This window comes from Caloenas nicobarica, chromosome 5 (genome assembly GCF_036013445.1).
Source record: "Caloenas nicobarica isolate bCalNic1 chromosome 5, bCalNic1.hap1, whole genome shotgun sequence".
NCBI classification, from domain to species: Eukaryota; Metazoa; Chordata; class Aves; order Columbiformes; family Columbidae; genus Caloenas; species Caloenas nicobarica.
In genome coordinates, this window is record NC_088249.1 from 36869817 (window position 1) to 36883892 (window position 14076).

The 14076-nt window shown below is 42.6% G+C and overlaps 1 protein-coding gene across 2 annotated transcripts in view; it reads left to right on the forward strand.

Annotated features, from left to right (window-relative positions):
• The window catches only part of SMOC1 (SPARC related modular calcium binding 1), a 129411-nt gene that overhangs the window by 47489 nt on the left and 67846 nt on the right, over positions 1 to 14076 (forward strand). For both annotated transcript variants that reach the window (XM_065636006.1, XM_065636007.1), the window contains exon 4: positions 12019 to 12118. In XM_065636006.1, the coding sequence (XP_065492078.1) occupies positions 12019 to 12118 (100 nt within the window). The remainder of the gene's footprint in view (positions 1 to 12018; positions 12119 to 14076) is intronic.

The following is a 14076-nucleotide window of genomic DNA, read 5'->3' on the forward strand; positions in this document are numbered from 1 at the left end:
CAACTGGAAGCTTTGATTCGGTCACCATACTTTGAAAGATCCATACACGTGTAATGGCATCCCCCTTCAATGTAGCACAGAAACAAATGGCATCAACTCCAGCATAGCACAGAAACAAAAAGAAGTTGCAGGGGGTATTTCTCCCCACTCCCCCCTCCACCCCCAAAGACGAGCTGCAAAGAGAACTGTGGCTCAGACAGAACAGGGTGGACCAAGCTTCTTCTGCTGTTACCTGTGCTTCCTATACCATAGCAAAAAAGAGTGGTCTGATGAACCTCTTCTGTCTGCAGGGTACTTGTTAGTGACAGACTCCTGTTTCCTGTTCTATGCCCTGTTGTGGTTTGGGGATCTGGCAGAGAGGTGATGAGGCTGCCTTGTTTGGGGTTTTGATTCTTCACTGTTCACTTGCTGTAACTAAATGACATGCTGGGATTGCAGGCTGTTTCATAATGCCACTTCTCTTGAGAAGCAATTGTCTCAGGCAGGGGTAGCAGAGGAGGCTTGTGGTTTGTTGGCCTTCAATATCTGTGAAAAAATGAATAGTCAGTCCTGGTTACTGAGCATCCTTCAGAAATAGTTGGGCTGGGAGAGATTATACAGAATTCCAGCAAAGCTGAAGTAGTTATGGCAGAAAGAAAGACATTCTGAAGGAGATTTTGAGATAAGAGTAGTTTGCCAAGGCAGGGCAGAAATGAAGACTGATACTTGGTTCTGTTACCACTAACGTATTGAATAGTGTCCCGGTACTAACTGAACTGGGTGTTAAAAATGGGTCATGTACAGTTCCCTAACATGTAGGAGGGTTATGCTGTCTCCTCAGTTTGGCATGTATCTCAAAAGCCAAAATCCTGTGACCCTGATGACCTCTGCTTTGTAAACTTAGGTAAATCACATATTCTTTTTTTCCCCTTAGGTTCCATACATCTAGCAATGCTCTAGAGATCTTGTGCCTCAGAGAAATTTTAGGATTCATTAGTTATTTTTTGCAAAGTCTTTTGAAGGTAAAAAAAATCTAAAATATGATCAATATTGGCTTCTAAAAGATGAGAGACAAAAAGCTTTGGGGTTGGTTCAAACACTTTGTGATGCCTGGGGGAAGAGGAAGGGAAAGATTATTTTTTTGTGATAACCCACCAAAAATTTTTATTTCCCCCCCTTAGCCTTACCCTCCCATTATCAGGTGTGTGGGAGTGTTTTTGGTTTTTAATGTTGAAGTGGGAAAAGTTTTACTCATCCTGCCAACTTTGCATACTACTTTGGAGCAGCATCATATTTGTGTGCAGTGTGGACCATCTCGGGAAGGTGGGGTTAAGAGAGAAGGTGGCTGCAGCTTCTTGCAGGCTAACTACGCTCTCAGTTGTTGAAACTTGGTGTTGCGTAAGAGCCGCTCGGGTTATGTTGGCACTGGAGGGGAATACTTATAAAACCTAGCACAGAGAGAGCCAGCTAAGTGTTCCATGTTAAACTTTATAGTTCAAAAAAAAGGAGGAAGGAAAGCTGATTTTCCAATGTCTCTGTCAGCTGTCCATCAACCTCTTGGAGAGTAAAGTAGGGGGTGCAAGTAAAACTTTTATCTTAAATAAGCTGGACTGAGAGTGCTGAGAGCTTTATCAACTGAGAGTTGATAAAGCTTTGTTTCAGACAGGTTTATTTGAAAGGTTGGTACCAGTGTCTGGATTGCAGAGCAGTTTCCGGGCCTCTTTTCTGCACATTCTGTGGCAATTGCAGGTTGCTAGTGGAGGGGCAGCATGAAACTGCTTACAAAAATTGTTTGTTTTCAGCTAGTAGCCAAGTGATATTTCACATTCCTCCTCTGTTCAATTCTATCTGTGAACACTAAAATGCTTTTGTTTTACCTGGCACAATGAAGGAAGACTCTGATCCCTTCGTAGCTGGGATTAACCGAAATTCATATCGTTCCTTGGATCATAAAAATACCCCATGTTCCACATACCTCAGGAACCAGCTTCATCATTTATATTGCAGCATTTAATGTCATTGTCCCTGCATAAGATGTGAATGAAAAACAGCGTCCAAGGAAGCTAGCTGGTTTCAACCTGCATTTGAGAAGAAGATTTCCTTTAGCTTCTGGTCCAAGTTAATTAAACTTTGATTTTTAAACAGATGTATAAAATTTAGTATTTTGGTGAATAGTGTAAACAGTTTTTGCCTTCGGCAACTCGTGAATAGATCTCATCTGGTGGAGATGATTTGGATACTGCATCTCTTGTGCAGAGAATTGGCACCCCCAGGTTCTGTTCTGCAGAGAAGCTGTTCTTGAAGCCAGTTCTTGAAGTCTCTGAGGCCTTGCTGAAGCCCGCTCTGAGCTGTTATTATAATAGTTTATTCTGGTTCAGTACCTGGAGATTTGATCCATCTAAACTCCAAAATCTCACTTGGAAAGTTCAGAACAGAGCAGCATTTCTCAATGAAGTTTCTGGGAGAAATACCCTCCATACTCTTCAACCTTGAATCCTCATCCCAAGAAGAATCTAAGCAGATACCTATGCTGCAGGGTATACCCTGTATGTAGAGTTGGATAGCAAATTTTTTTTAACAACTTTGTCTCTTCTGTGTAACTGTTATTGGAGGAATATTTTGGATAGAAGAAAAATTACTATCAGACAGGTGACAAAGATTCATGCATATATTTGGAATATCGAATATCTTGTTACAGCACTCATAATGTGGATGACTTGCTTTCATGCCTTGAGCTGAGCCTCTTGTTTGTAGATGCATACACAGTAGGTGTTCAGGCCCACATCATTGTCCTTTCCATCAGACTTCAAAAGGTCTGGGTTTTTGTCTAATTAATTGTCAGAAATTCTTGAAAGTTTTGCAGGAGTGAAAGCCACAAATAGTGTAGGTTTGGGAGCTGCATTTGGTAGCGGTAACTGTATGCTCACAGGACCTGCTTGGTTCTAACCAGATTGAACTGCTGCTTTTGTGGTTTATCATCATCCTTTTGATTAGAATCTGTTATAAATTGCAATCACTGTGGGTACACACTGAAAGCAGAACTGAGGTGAGGCTGTTCCTCTGAAAGCAGCTCGAGTCTGCCCTTTCCAGCTCCTGGAATTGCATACAGTATAAAACTGTGTGGCCTTGTGGCTGGATCCACTGCAAATGGGATGGGGCTGTAGGGTGGTGAAGAGAACATAGCTACTCTGCTGTTCTGTGATCGGCAGCATGTGCCGCATGGGGCAGTGGCTGCAGAGGGGAGATCATGCTCACCTTATCTCCTCCTGCTTCCCTGCAGGGCAGCTGGCTCCAAGACCCAACAGTTGGACGTGGTAACAAAAGTTGAAAGGGATGAAGGCCAAAGACTTTGGCTTGGCTTGCATTTAAACCCTGTGTTAGAGTTACATCCTGGATGTCTTAAACACTTGTATAATGTGGTTTTTTCCTCTTGTCTGTAAAATCTAGACCAAAGTGTTGCCACTGATTCTGTTGCTTGGATGGTGAGCTTTCCTAGGCATGGCTGGTTAAAATGGGTTTTGTGTACTGCATGCAGAGGAGCAGGCACCTTTCAATTCACTGGTTTTCATTACTGTTTCTCTGCACCATGTCTGACACTTCCCTTATTCTGAGAGTTTGTGTGTTGCAAAGATCTTATCAAATCCCTTTTTAGCACTGCTTACACATCTAAAAATGTGGCATGGATTTGCAGCATGGAAGAGGTGGTGGCGTTGCAGACATGATGGGATGACTGTAAATGGGAGCAGACCTGGTGAGTTGCTCTGGAATTGCTATTTCTTTATATTTCAGCCTGTGTGGGGAATATTGCTTCCTATAACAAAAGCTCTCTGCACTTGGCCCACAGTAATATAAGCATGCAGATAAAATTTAAGTTATTCACAACATAAGAATGTTTGTTTGATAGGAGTAATTTGATTAATTGGATAACTGAGGTCACGTTCTGTTGTGCAAAATTGGACATGACTAAAACCAGTTTCTGTTCCCAAGACTTGCTCTCTCCTTTTTGCTGTTCTGCTTTATTTTGCATAAATGCCATTCTCTTTCCATGCTGCACTTAACCTGCTGTGATCTGTTCTTCATAAACAACAGGCTCTATTGGGTAATCTGCACACTTTCTTTTGCTGCCTAGTGCCATTGGGCTTGTTGCCATGGGCTGAGAGAGACTTGCATTCTTCATAGTTTTCCCCCAAGCAGTTTATTAGAAAAGGTTGCTGAGGTTTTAAATGGGATCAGTTTCAGACAGATTAATATGAACATGAATTATGCTAACTCTGCTTTGGGAGTGTAGTCTTGTGGGACTTTTTGTGGTGTGTCTTGCTATTTGCCACCACCTTCCACTGTCTAGCTGTGGTTTCTTTTCCTTGCAAGTCTGCATACAAGTGGCTGAGAGCAAGTCTCCTTGGAGAGTTTCTTTGAGTTTGGGGCTCTCAAAACTGCAGCTGCTGGTGCACTTATGATGCAACTGAGATTTCTCTTAAAGCAAGTGCATCAGTTAAACCTGTCGTCTTATGATGGGATCACTGACTGGGCTGGCTTTGTCAGAGCAGTTTTCCATTATCAGATAGCTTCCAGAGCACTCCCACATCTGGTAATACAAGTCTGTTTGGAAAGAGCGATCTATATTGTGGTCCACAGCAATAGTTTCATTCCGTGCTATGCTAATACATGTACAAAGTACTGCTTTCTCCTGAGTCCCACAATCAGACTCCCCTCTAAAGAAGTGGGGAACCCTCTTTTTCAGCCTTCAGTGTCACCTTATGATCCAAGTCTGTTCCTCTGCATTGGCTAGTGCAGCATGATGCTGGGCAGAATTACAAACTCATTCCTAATGCAGCATGGCGCTGTGAGGCACTGTGTAGACATGTCCTGCATTCCCTGGATGCTGCCTATTATTCCATTATTCAGTGCTCATGCTCTAGCAATACTAAGCTCTCAAGGACTTAACCTCTCCTTTTAGAAGGAAAAAACACAGTCTGTCTTGCTAGATTAAAGAAACTCTTCATAAAGAATCTGGGCTTTAATTAGTAGGTGGCTCTTTTTTTTTTTTTTTTTAATTAAAAGACTTCCCCTCTATAAGAGACTGTAGCTGGAGCTCTCTGTGAATACTGATCTGCAGATTTGTCTGCTACTTATGCACTTGCCTTCTTCCTGCAGGTCTCATTGTGTTTCTCATGTGTATATGGAGCTAAAGATAACCCATGCATGGGTAAGGAGGGAGCAACTTTGGTTATGTATGGCATTTCTTCAAAGAAGTACCAGTCACGACAGCAGAAGAATAGATTCTTTAAGCAGGAGTGGACATCCTTAAGAAAAGCGGCAATGTCAGATCATTCTTAACTTTAAAGAGTCACATTCTGTGTCAGAAGCAGAAAGCCTCTCTTGGGCATCTATCTCCTGAGCTAAAAATGGTATCTGTGCCAGAGTGTGTGCTGGGAATGCCCTTGACCATTGCTAAGATTCTTTTGCCACAAATCACTTCTTTCCCTGGTTATATGAATAGTGAAATTCCTGTGGAGCAAGCATTTCTTGAATGGTGCATAGACTTGAGGGAGGTGGATGCTGCATAAAGCAGCCTGGTGGGAATATTTGTCTGCAGAACATCATTTGGGAAGAATTAAATGTGAGCAGGGAACAGAGAAAGTGATGAGAATGATTTAAGTGGTTGCAGTTCCAAAGAAGCTCAAACTTAAGATGCAGACTGATTCATAGCTCCCTAAAATTGTCTGTAAAGGCAAGGCAGGCGTATGACAAGAGTCAGCTGACTCTTAATCTAGCAGAAAGTATGACAAGAGCCAGGGTCTAAGCAGTACAGCAAGACATTTAAATCTAAGCAGAGGCATCACCACTTAAGAATTAGGATAAATAGCCATCAGGCCAGTATGCTGATTGTATACCAGTAACTTGGGTTCAGAGGACTTTCTAGATGAGCCTCAATGGCTCGAACAAAGGAAAAGCTTGATTAAAAATTGCTGTGTGGCACTGTGGCTTCTGCTCTCTAGGTCACACCAGGTGAACTACTGGCTTGGAACAATTTATTTAGCTAGTTTTACAGTGTTTACAAGGAGACACTAGGCGCCGCCATGGTTTGGAGCCTTGGCTGACGCTGCAAGCACGGGCAGTAGCTCTGCTGCCTGCCCTCCTCAGCAGTGCCATTCAAAAACAGGGTGTGTTTTTTATTCTTGCATAGAAGTACTGCTTTTAATGCAGAAGGAATGTTTTTCATCCCTTCTCCTCTCTGCCCCCCATTATGGAAGGAGCCAGGGAATGTTTGCCTGATCTGTGATGGGAAAGGAATCGGTTACCAAACTCTTTATCTGAACAGCAGTGAAAGGCTAGCCTGAGTTTTGCTGTTCCTGTGCTCAGCCCAGTGCTTGTCCAAGGTGCTCTCAAGCTTCTTACAGCAAACTACTTCTTTCTGTAGCTCTGTAGAGACTGGTTTCAGCCATCAGAGAATTACTGCTTTGCTCTTATTCTCTCCTTTACACATGTGCATGCCATTTCTCTCCTATTTCCAGTTTACCTTTTGGAAACAACCCTTTGATTCTCCTTTGTCAAATGACTGTAAAGGGATGCTGCTGCTGCTTGTTGAAAAGCTTTGAACTGCTTCGGAATCTGATTCTGTAATTGCCAGTGAGATACCGAAGAAACCCAAACATGGGCTGCTTTTTTCCCCCCCTCAGGAAATTAAGAGGCAGAGTTGTCTGCCAGTGACTACACTTTTAATGTTTTTGTATTTTAACGAACTTGATGAGAGCAGGTGTTTATTCGTATGGCCAGTGGTGAGGATGGTGGCTGCTATTTGATTTCACACATCGTCACGGCAGGAGGGAACAGAGGAACTGCTGCTACACTCTTAATTTGGGCAATGGTGACACAACAATTTTTGTTGGGTTTGTCTCTTGTGCTTTTCATCCTTCAGCTGAGGCACAGTTGAGATGGCATATCTCTCACCCCTGAGAAACGTAACAGTGTCCTCAGGCTTGATCAGAGATTTGGGTGCTTGCAGGGCTTTAAACTGCAGCTTTGTGGTGGTTGTTTTTTGGTGGGTTTTTTTTGTTGTTGTGTTTTGTGGGGGTTTTTTTAAGTGTAGATGTTAACGGAGAATCTGTTGGAAGACCTCAAATGATTTGCAGTTTTTATGTCTCTGCCTATTATGGAACTTAAAATGCTCAGCTGTTGGACAGATGTATGTTCATCTGAGATGTCAAATTCTGTCTGTCATTTGCCTTTCCAGCAGTAACGAGTATTCTGTAGCTGCAGCTTGGTTAGCAATCAAGTTTATGTTGTATATAAAGTTGATAATGTATTTTCTCTGACACAGTGCTTAGCTTTAGAAGACCAAGAGCCAAAAAAGTCAAACACACTTTTTCTAATATGTATTTTGGTAGGGCCCAAATAACCTCAATAACTGAAGATTAGATCTGTGCAGTAAACAGGTGTCACTTTTACACAGTTACTGGTCTGAATATAACAGTATTTAAAAATCTTACCACTATGGGAGTAGGATTATGATGAAGTTGAATTTCAGGTAGAAGATTTAAAGAGGATTTAGAAGCAAAGATTCAAACCTAAGATAATTGGAAACTCATTGGAAAAATTTAAAGTAAAAAACATGAATTTTCAAGATTTCTTATTATAGGTGCTCTGAAATAGTTGATGCTTTACAGGATTTGTGGTTGCACACAGTGTTTAGAAATGGTACTGGATCAGCTATTGCCTTTACATGTTTTCAATGCCCTATGAGTACAATGTAGCTGTTTGTTTATTTATTTTATATACATATATATATTTCCTCCCCTCACTCCCAGCCTTTAAGCTGCAAACTTTAGGCTGTAGGCCACTGTTGTTCTGACACCTAAATACGCTGAGACCTGGTCATGTGTCATGGTGAAACATAGCATCTCTCAACATGAAGACATTCAGGAACACCAGCTGCAGTGACTTTTGAGGTTTCTGAAGTGTCCGTTCTTCACGGGTAGTTGTCTGGCCTTGCGGATAAGGGCTGAGATTTAATTCCTGCTGTTATCCATAGTAGGGAAGTCCTTTGGTACTGCAGTAGAACATGTGGTTTTTCTGAAAGTCCTGTCAATCTGATATTTTTCTTTTTTATTTTAAGGTGGCAAGGGAAAGAAAGGGTCATGGGATACCAGTCCAAGGAAGAATAGCATTCATTAGCTTAGTTATTTACAAAATTACTTTTGCTTTTATGGATGTAATTTGCTTGGCTTGCATAAATGAGTGTATGTAATTGGTAACTCTCCACTAAGATGAGTTGCATAACATGCTCTTAGTTAATGTACCTATCCTAAATTGAAGTCAATACATTTTTTGAACCCCTCTGCCATGTACTTAGTTATTTTCTGAAGGCTTGGCTGAAGGTCTATGAAGTCACTAAGACCTGAATTTTTTAAATACTGGGTACACTGGATTTTTTTCTGTAATGTAACATGGAATAGTCTTGCCCTATGAATTCAAGACTCTGTCCTGGAAAGTGGCTTCATCTCTAGGTAAGATTTTTACAGTTAATGCTCAGATGTAAAGACAGCTGCTTGTGCTGTTGGGAATGCAATCATGTGCTTGTGATCTGCAAGATAAACACTAAACACAGAAACCCAAGCAGTTCCATCACACTCACTTTGAATGTGCAGTTGTTCAGATTGAGCAATAAGAAATATTTTGCAACTTGATTATTGTTAATTATATTCATAGTGCTTTTGAGTAATTTGCAATCAGTTTTGTGATATATTGAGGGAATAAAAATGAAAGTATACAGATAGCAGTGACAGTGACTTTAGTAACATGGGCACATGAAGTTATTCTTGATTTTGGCTGCCAAAAGTGAATTTTCTTGAGGCAAAACGATTGATTTGCGCTTCAGTAAAATGCAAGATAAACACACGGTACCACGTTATATTTGCTCTTAGATCATGTTTTATGTGATACTCAAAGCCTTTTAAAAAGACTGTCTCTGAACAAACTCTACTCCCTTAGGGAATCAAAGGTAGCTGTCAGCAAGGGGGAACGACTGGTTTAGCTCTGAAGGATCCCTAATAAAGGAGTGGCACAAACACCTCATCACTCTTCTGTGGGGAGAGGACTGGAATGGGAAATTGGCTTCAGTGAACTTGTTTGGAGAAAGAGAGAATGGACAGAATTCAATTTACAAGTAAAATAGAAAGGCAGTTGCTGAAGTGATCTCGTTTCATGGCTTTTTTTCAGAAATGTGTTGGAGGAGCAATCTCTAGATTATAGTGACGCGGGCATTTCTATACCATTTCAAGATGCTGACAGAAGATACAGAGAAGGCAGAGTTACTGAATGCCTTCTTTGTCTCTGTCTACACTGCTGGAGGCTGTCCTGAGGAGCCCCATACCCCTGGGGCCCCAGAGGAAGGCAGGACAATGGAGGAGTTTGCCTTGGTTGATGAGGACGGGGTTAGGGACCCATTAAGCAATCTGGACATCCATAAATCCATGGGTCCAGATGGGATGCACCCGCGGGTGCTGAGGGAGCTGGCTGAAGTCATTGCTGGACCACTCATCATCATCTTTGCCAAGTCTTGGGAAACAGGAGAGGTGCCTGAGGACTGGAGGAAAGCAAATGTCACTCCAGTCTTCAAAAAGGGCAAGAAGGAGGATCCAGGTAACTATAGAGCGGTCAGCCTCACCTCCATCCCTGGAAAGGTGATGGAGCAACTTATCCTTGGTGCCATCTCAAGGCATATCAAGGATAAGAGGGTCATTAGGGGCAGTCAACATGGCTTCACCAAGGGGAAGTCGTGCTTAACCAACCTTAACCAACCAGCCTTTTATGAGGATGTAACGAGGAGGATAGATGATGGGAAAGCAGTGGATGTGGTCTGTCTTGATTTCAGTAAAGCATTTGACACAGTCTCCCACAGCATCCTTGCAGCTAAACTGAGGAAGTGTGGACTGGATGATCGGATAGTGAGGTGGACTGTGAACTGGCTGAAGGAAAGAAGCCAGAGAGTTGTGGTCAATGGGGCAGAGTCTAGTTGGAGGCCTGTATCTAGTGGAGTCCCTCAAGGGTCGGTACTGGGACCAGTACTACTCAAAATATTCATCAATGACTTGGATGTGGGAATAGAGCGCACTGTCAGCAAGTTTGCTGATGACACCAAACTGGGAGGAGTGGCTGACATGCCAGAAGGCTGTGCTGCCATCCAGAGACCTGGACAGGCTGGAGAGTTGGGTGGGGAAAGTTAATGAAATATAACAAGGGCAAGTGCAGAGTCTTGCATCTGGGCAGGAACAACCCCAGGTTCCAGTATAGGTTGGGGAATGACCTGTTAGAGAGCAGTGTAGGGGAAAGGGACGTGTGGGTCCTGGTGGACAGCAGGATGACCACGAGCCAGCACTGTGCCCTTGTGGCCAGGAAGGCCAATGGCATCCTGGGGTGTATTAGAAGGGAGGTGGTTAGCAGGTCGAGAGAGGTTCTCCTTCCCCTCCACTCTGCCCTGGTGAGACCTCATCTGGAATATTGTGTCCAGTTCTGGGCCCCTCAGTTCAAGAAGGACAGGGAACTGCTGGAGAGAGTCCAGCGTAGGGCCACGAAGATGATTAAGGGAGTGGAGCATCTCCCTTATGAGGAAAGGCTGAGGGAACTGGGTCTCTTTAGCTTGGAGGAGACTGAGGGGTGACCTCATTCACGTTTATAAATATATAAAGGGTGAGTGTCATGAGGATGGAGCCAGGCTCTTCTCTGTGACAACCAATGATAGGACAAGGGGCAATGGGTACAAACTGGGACACAGGAGGTTCCACTTAAATGTGAGGAGAAACTTCTTCTCAGTGAACAGAACATTGGAACAGACTGCCCAGGGGGGTTGTGGAGTCTCCTTCTCTGGAGACATTCAAAACCCGCCTGGACGCCTTCCTGTGTAACCTCATCTGGGTGTTCCTGCTCTGGTGGGAGGATTGGACTAGATGATCTTTTGAGGTCCCTTCCAATCCCTAATGTTCTGTGATTCTGTGATGCTGGAAGTGCTGATGTACACACTCAGCCACAACTGAAAGTGTGTTTGCTAGAAAGGATTTTGGAACCTGTTAGTATTTACACAGATGGCTGTATGATGATCATTTACTGTTGTCTCAAGGGAAGTCAAAGACATCCTGAATTTCATCCACATGCTGAACGCTCAGTGAAAGCTGAGGCAAAGACTGTAGTTAGTTTTATTAAACTAGATGAAACTATAGTGCCACTGAGCTAATATCTGCTTAGATGTTGCTAAGACCAGTCTGCTAGATTGGAATTTATCTATTCTGACTTCCGTTAGAGATCCACATCTGAAGTAGTCATTCTCGTGTCCTGCTGTCTTGAGGGAAGGAACTGGGCAACTCCAGATGTTTAGTTCAGAAGTAGAGCTTTACAGCTAAGCAAGATTAATCTTATGCTGTGTACCTTTTGGCTCATTAGAGCCTTCATAAATGTTCTTCAGTCCTTGTCAATACATGAAAAGCAAGAATTTTGCTTCTTCTGCCTAGCTTGACATAGTAACAGGAGAGAGCTTAAATCTGTCTGGAGAAGGTTTGTTAACATAACAAATCAGCGTTGCATTTTCCCATCCATGTTTACTGAACAAAATGCTCTTGAAATGCCCACAGATGCTGTTTTCAGGCAGCAGCTGTGGAACTGGGCCAGAGTGGTGTTTCCACATCCCAGCTGGGATGCAGTGGGAGAACCACTTAATGGTAAACAGTAAATGGGATTTAGCAGAGGGTGGAATGAACTGAGACACAACTGGTGCATCCCCAGTATAAAGGGTTCTCAACTGACTATTGTAACTTCTTTTGCCTCCTGAATTGCAGCAAAAAGAGTTGGAGTAGGAGAAATAACCTTTCTTTGGGATGGGAGATGATGGGAGAAAGAAAAGATACTCTTTTTTTGTGACCTCCTCACTCTGAAGCATGTGTTTGTGATGTGTCTGGGTTGGGACTTCCACTAATGTGCTGGATTATAATAAAAGTGGTGGGTGGTAGAATGAGAAATGAAATGCCGGCTCTTTGTTTTATCAAACAGGTGCAGTGCCATACCTACACTGGATACTGCTGGTGTGTGACACCTGATGGCAAACCTATTAGCGGCTCTTCTGTACAGAACAAAACTCCTGTATGTTCAGGTACTGTGGGAGTGGCTTCAACAAATACTTATTTGATAACCAAAGGGGACTGGGGAGATTGTGTCTTGTTCAGAGTGCTTAATCTTTTCAGGTGACTTGACCAGTTTACCCGATTTAACACCACAGTTGTGCTTGTGTCTCCCTGTGTGCTTGCTGGCATTTGGAAGCTATGTGGGAGCCTGAACTGTGGCACGTCCACCCTGCAGTTGAGGTACAGATGCTCCTGCAAGGCTCACTGTGGAAAATCGCTGAAGTATCAACCTGTGGTAGCCAAGGCAAGAGTTGCAGTGTTGCTGTGTACACCAAAACCAGAGATTTCTTTAACAGATGGGGCAACACTTTTCCATGAGCTGTATTTTAAAGAAGTGGTTCTTGTGCTGTATTGAGTGGGCCACGGGGCCATTTTGCCTGCAGAGGGACTGCAATTAAAAGTTTGATAAGGTGGTTCTGTGAGAAACTGGTAGTTGTTCACTACTCACTCCCAAATCTGGGGTCCTGGAGTTACAATGAATTTGGGTCTTCTGATCATGTTGCTCAGCTCCAGGATCCCCATGTTTTTGTCATGAGGCTGGACAGCACTGGGCTTGCACCACAGCTCACAAGTGGGAGGTCCAGAGCTAGGCTGTTATTCATGGGTTTATTAAGTGATGTGCTTCTGGGCTCTCAGCCTGACACTGCTTTGCCACCTTATGGTTTACTGGGCCCAAATCCATCATTTTCTCTACTTAAAACAGAGTTATGTTTGTTTTTTCTCCCCACCATTCAATGTGGCAGCAGCCCATGGCTCAAATGGGATGAGGTTGGGCTCTAGATTTTCATATGACCCTGTAGTGTTTGTGAGCATGACAGCAATAAAATTTTTGGATTTTTTTTTTGATCCTTCTCACCATTTTCAGTGTCCTCTTGGCTGTAGAGTGTCCAATGTGGCTTAAGGGGATGCTTGGTGTTTCACAGGGACACAAAAAGAAAATAAGACTAATGTCCTGGTTTTGTGTAAGGTGAAATGCTACAGTAATTTGGCTTAAGCCTTAGAAATATTACTTTCTTCCACCATTCCCAGTATACGGTTTTGGTAGGGCATGTTTTAGAGTTTTGTTGATTTATTCATTTAGTCTTGAGCTTTTTATGAAATTGTGTTACCAGGAAAGTAATGATGTATTGTAGGACACACAGATGTTAGGCCTATGATGATTAATACTGGGTATGTGCTTCCTACTTGTAATTCAGCACTAGATCTGTGATGAACTGATCTGCAAGTGAAAGTGCCTGGGCAATAGAGTTTATGTTTAGAGTTTGTCTTGACCAGACTCTTGGGCCTGTCAGAGCTGCTTTCTTTAGAGCTGACTTTTGATCCATGTTTCCTGAACGAACAGTAATCACAAATCACTGGAATTGTTCAGTAATGGTGCATCGAAGAATCAGTTTCCTGTGAATAAAGCTATTCTAAAAAACAAAACAACAACAAAACCAAAAATGCTTGTCATAGTTTTTTATACAGTTTGGTAATGGATTTGTTCTAAAAGCTTCTATTTTCACTTCAAGTTTTAGTGAAAAACTGCATGATGAAGCACTAAAGCAGACTGCAGAAACAAGTGTAGAATCATATATATTATGTGAAGATCTAAGTTATATTAAAAAACTCAAGATGTGTTCTATTCACGTACATGCTGGATCTTATTAAGTGTCCTGTCTCAAACAGCTGGGGATGTTCAGGGGTTGGTTGAAATCCATTTTCTGCAAATTGTCCCACTTAATCCCTTTCTTTTAGAATACTGCCCCTTGCATTCCCTGCACACTCCCCACCTGTTTTTGATTTGTTTTTCCTGACATTTGCAAACGAAATAAGTGACTCTTATTGATCTTTCCTCCTTGCCCTTGGATTTATTCCAGATTTCTTACTAGCACAGTGCTCTGTTGAGCTCTTTCCAATCACTCAGCTGCTAAAGATTTCTTGTTTA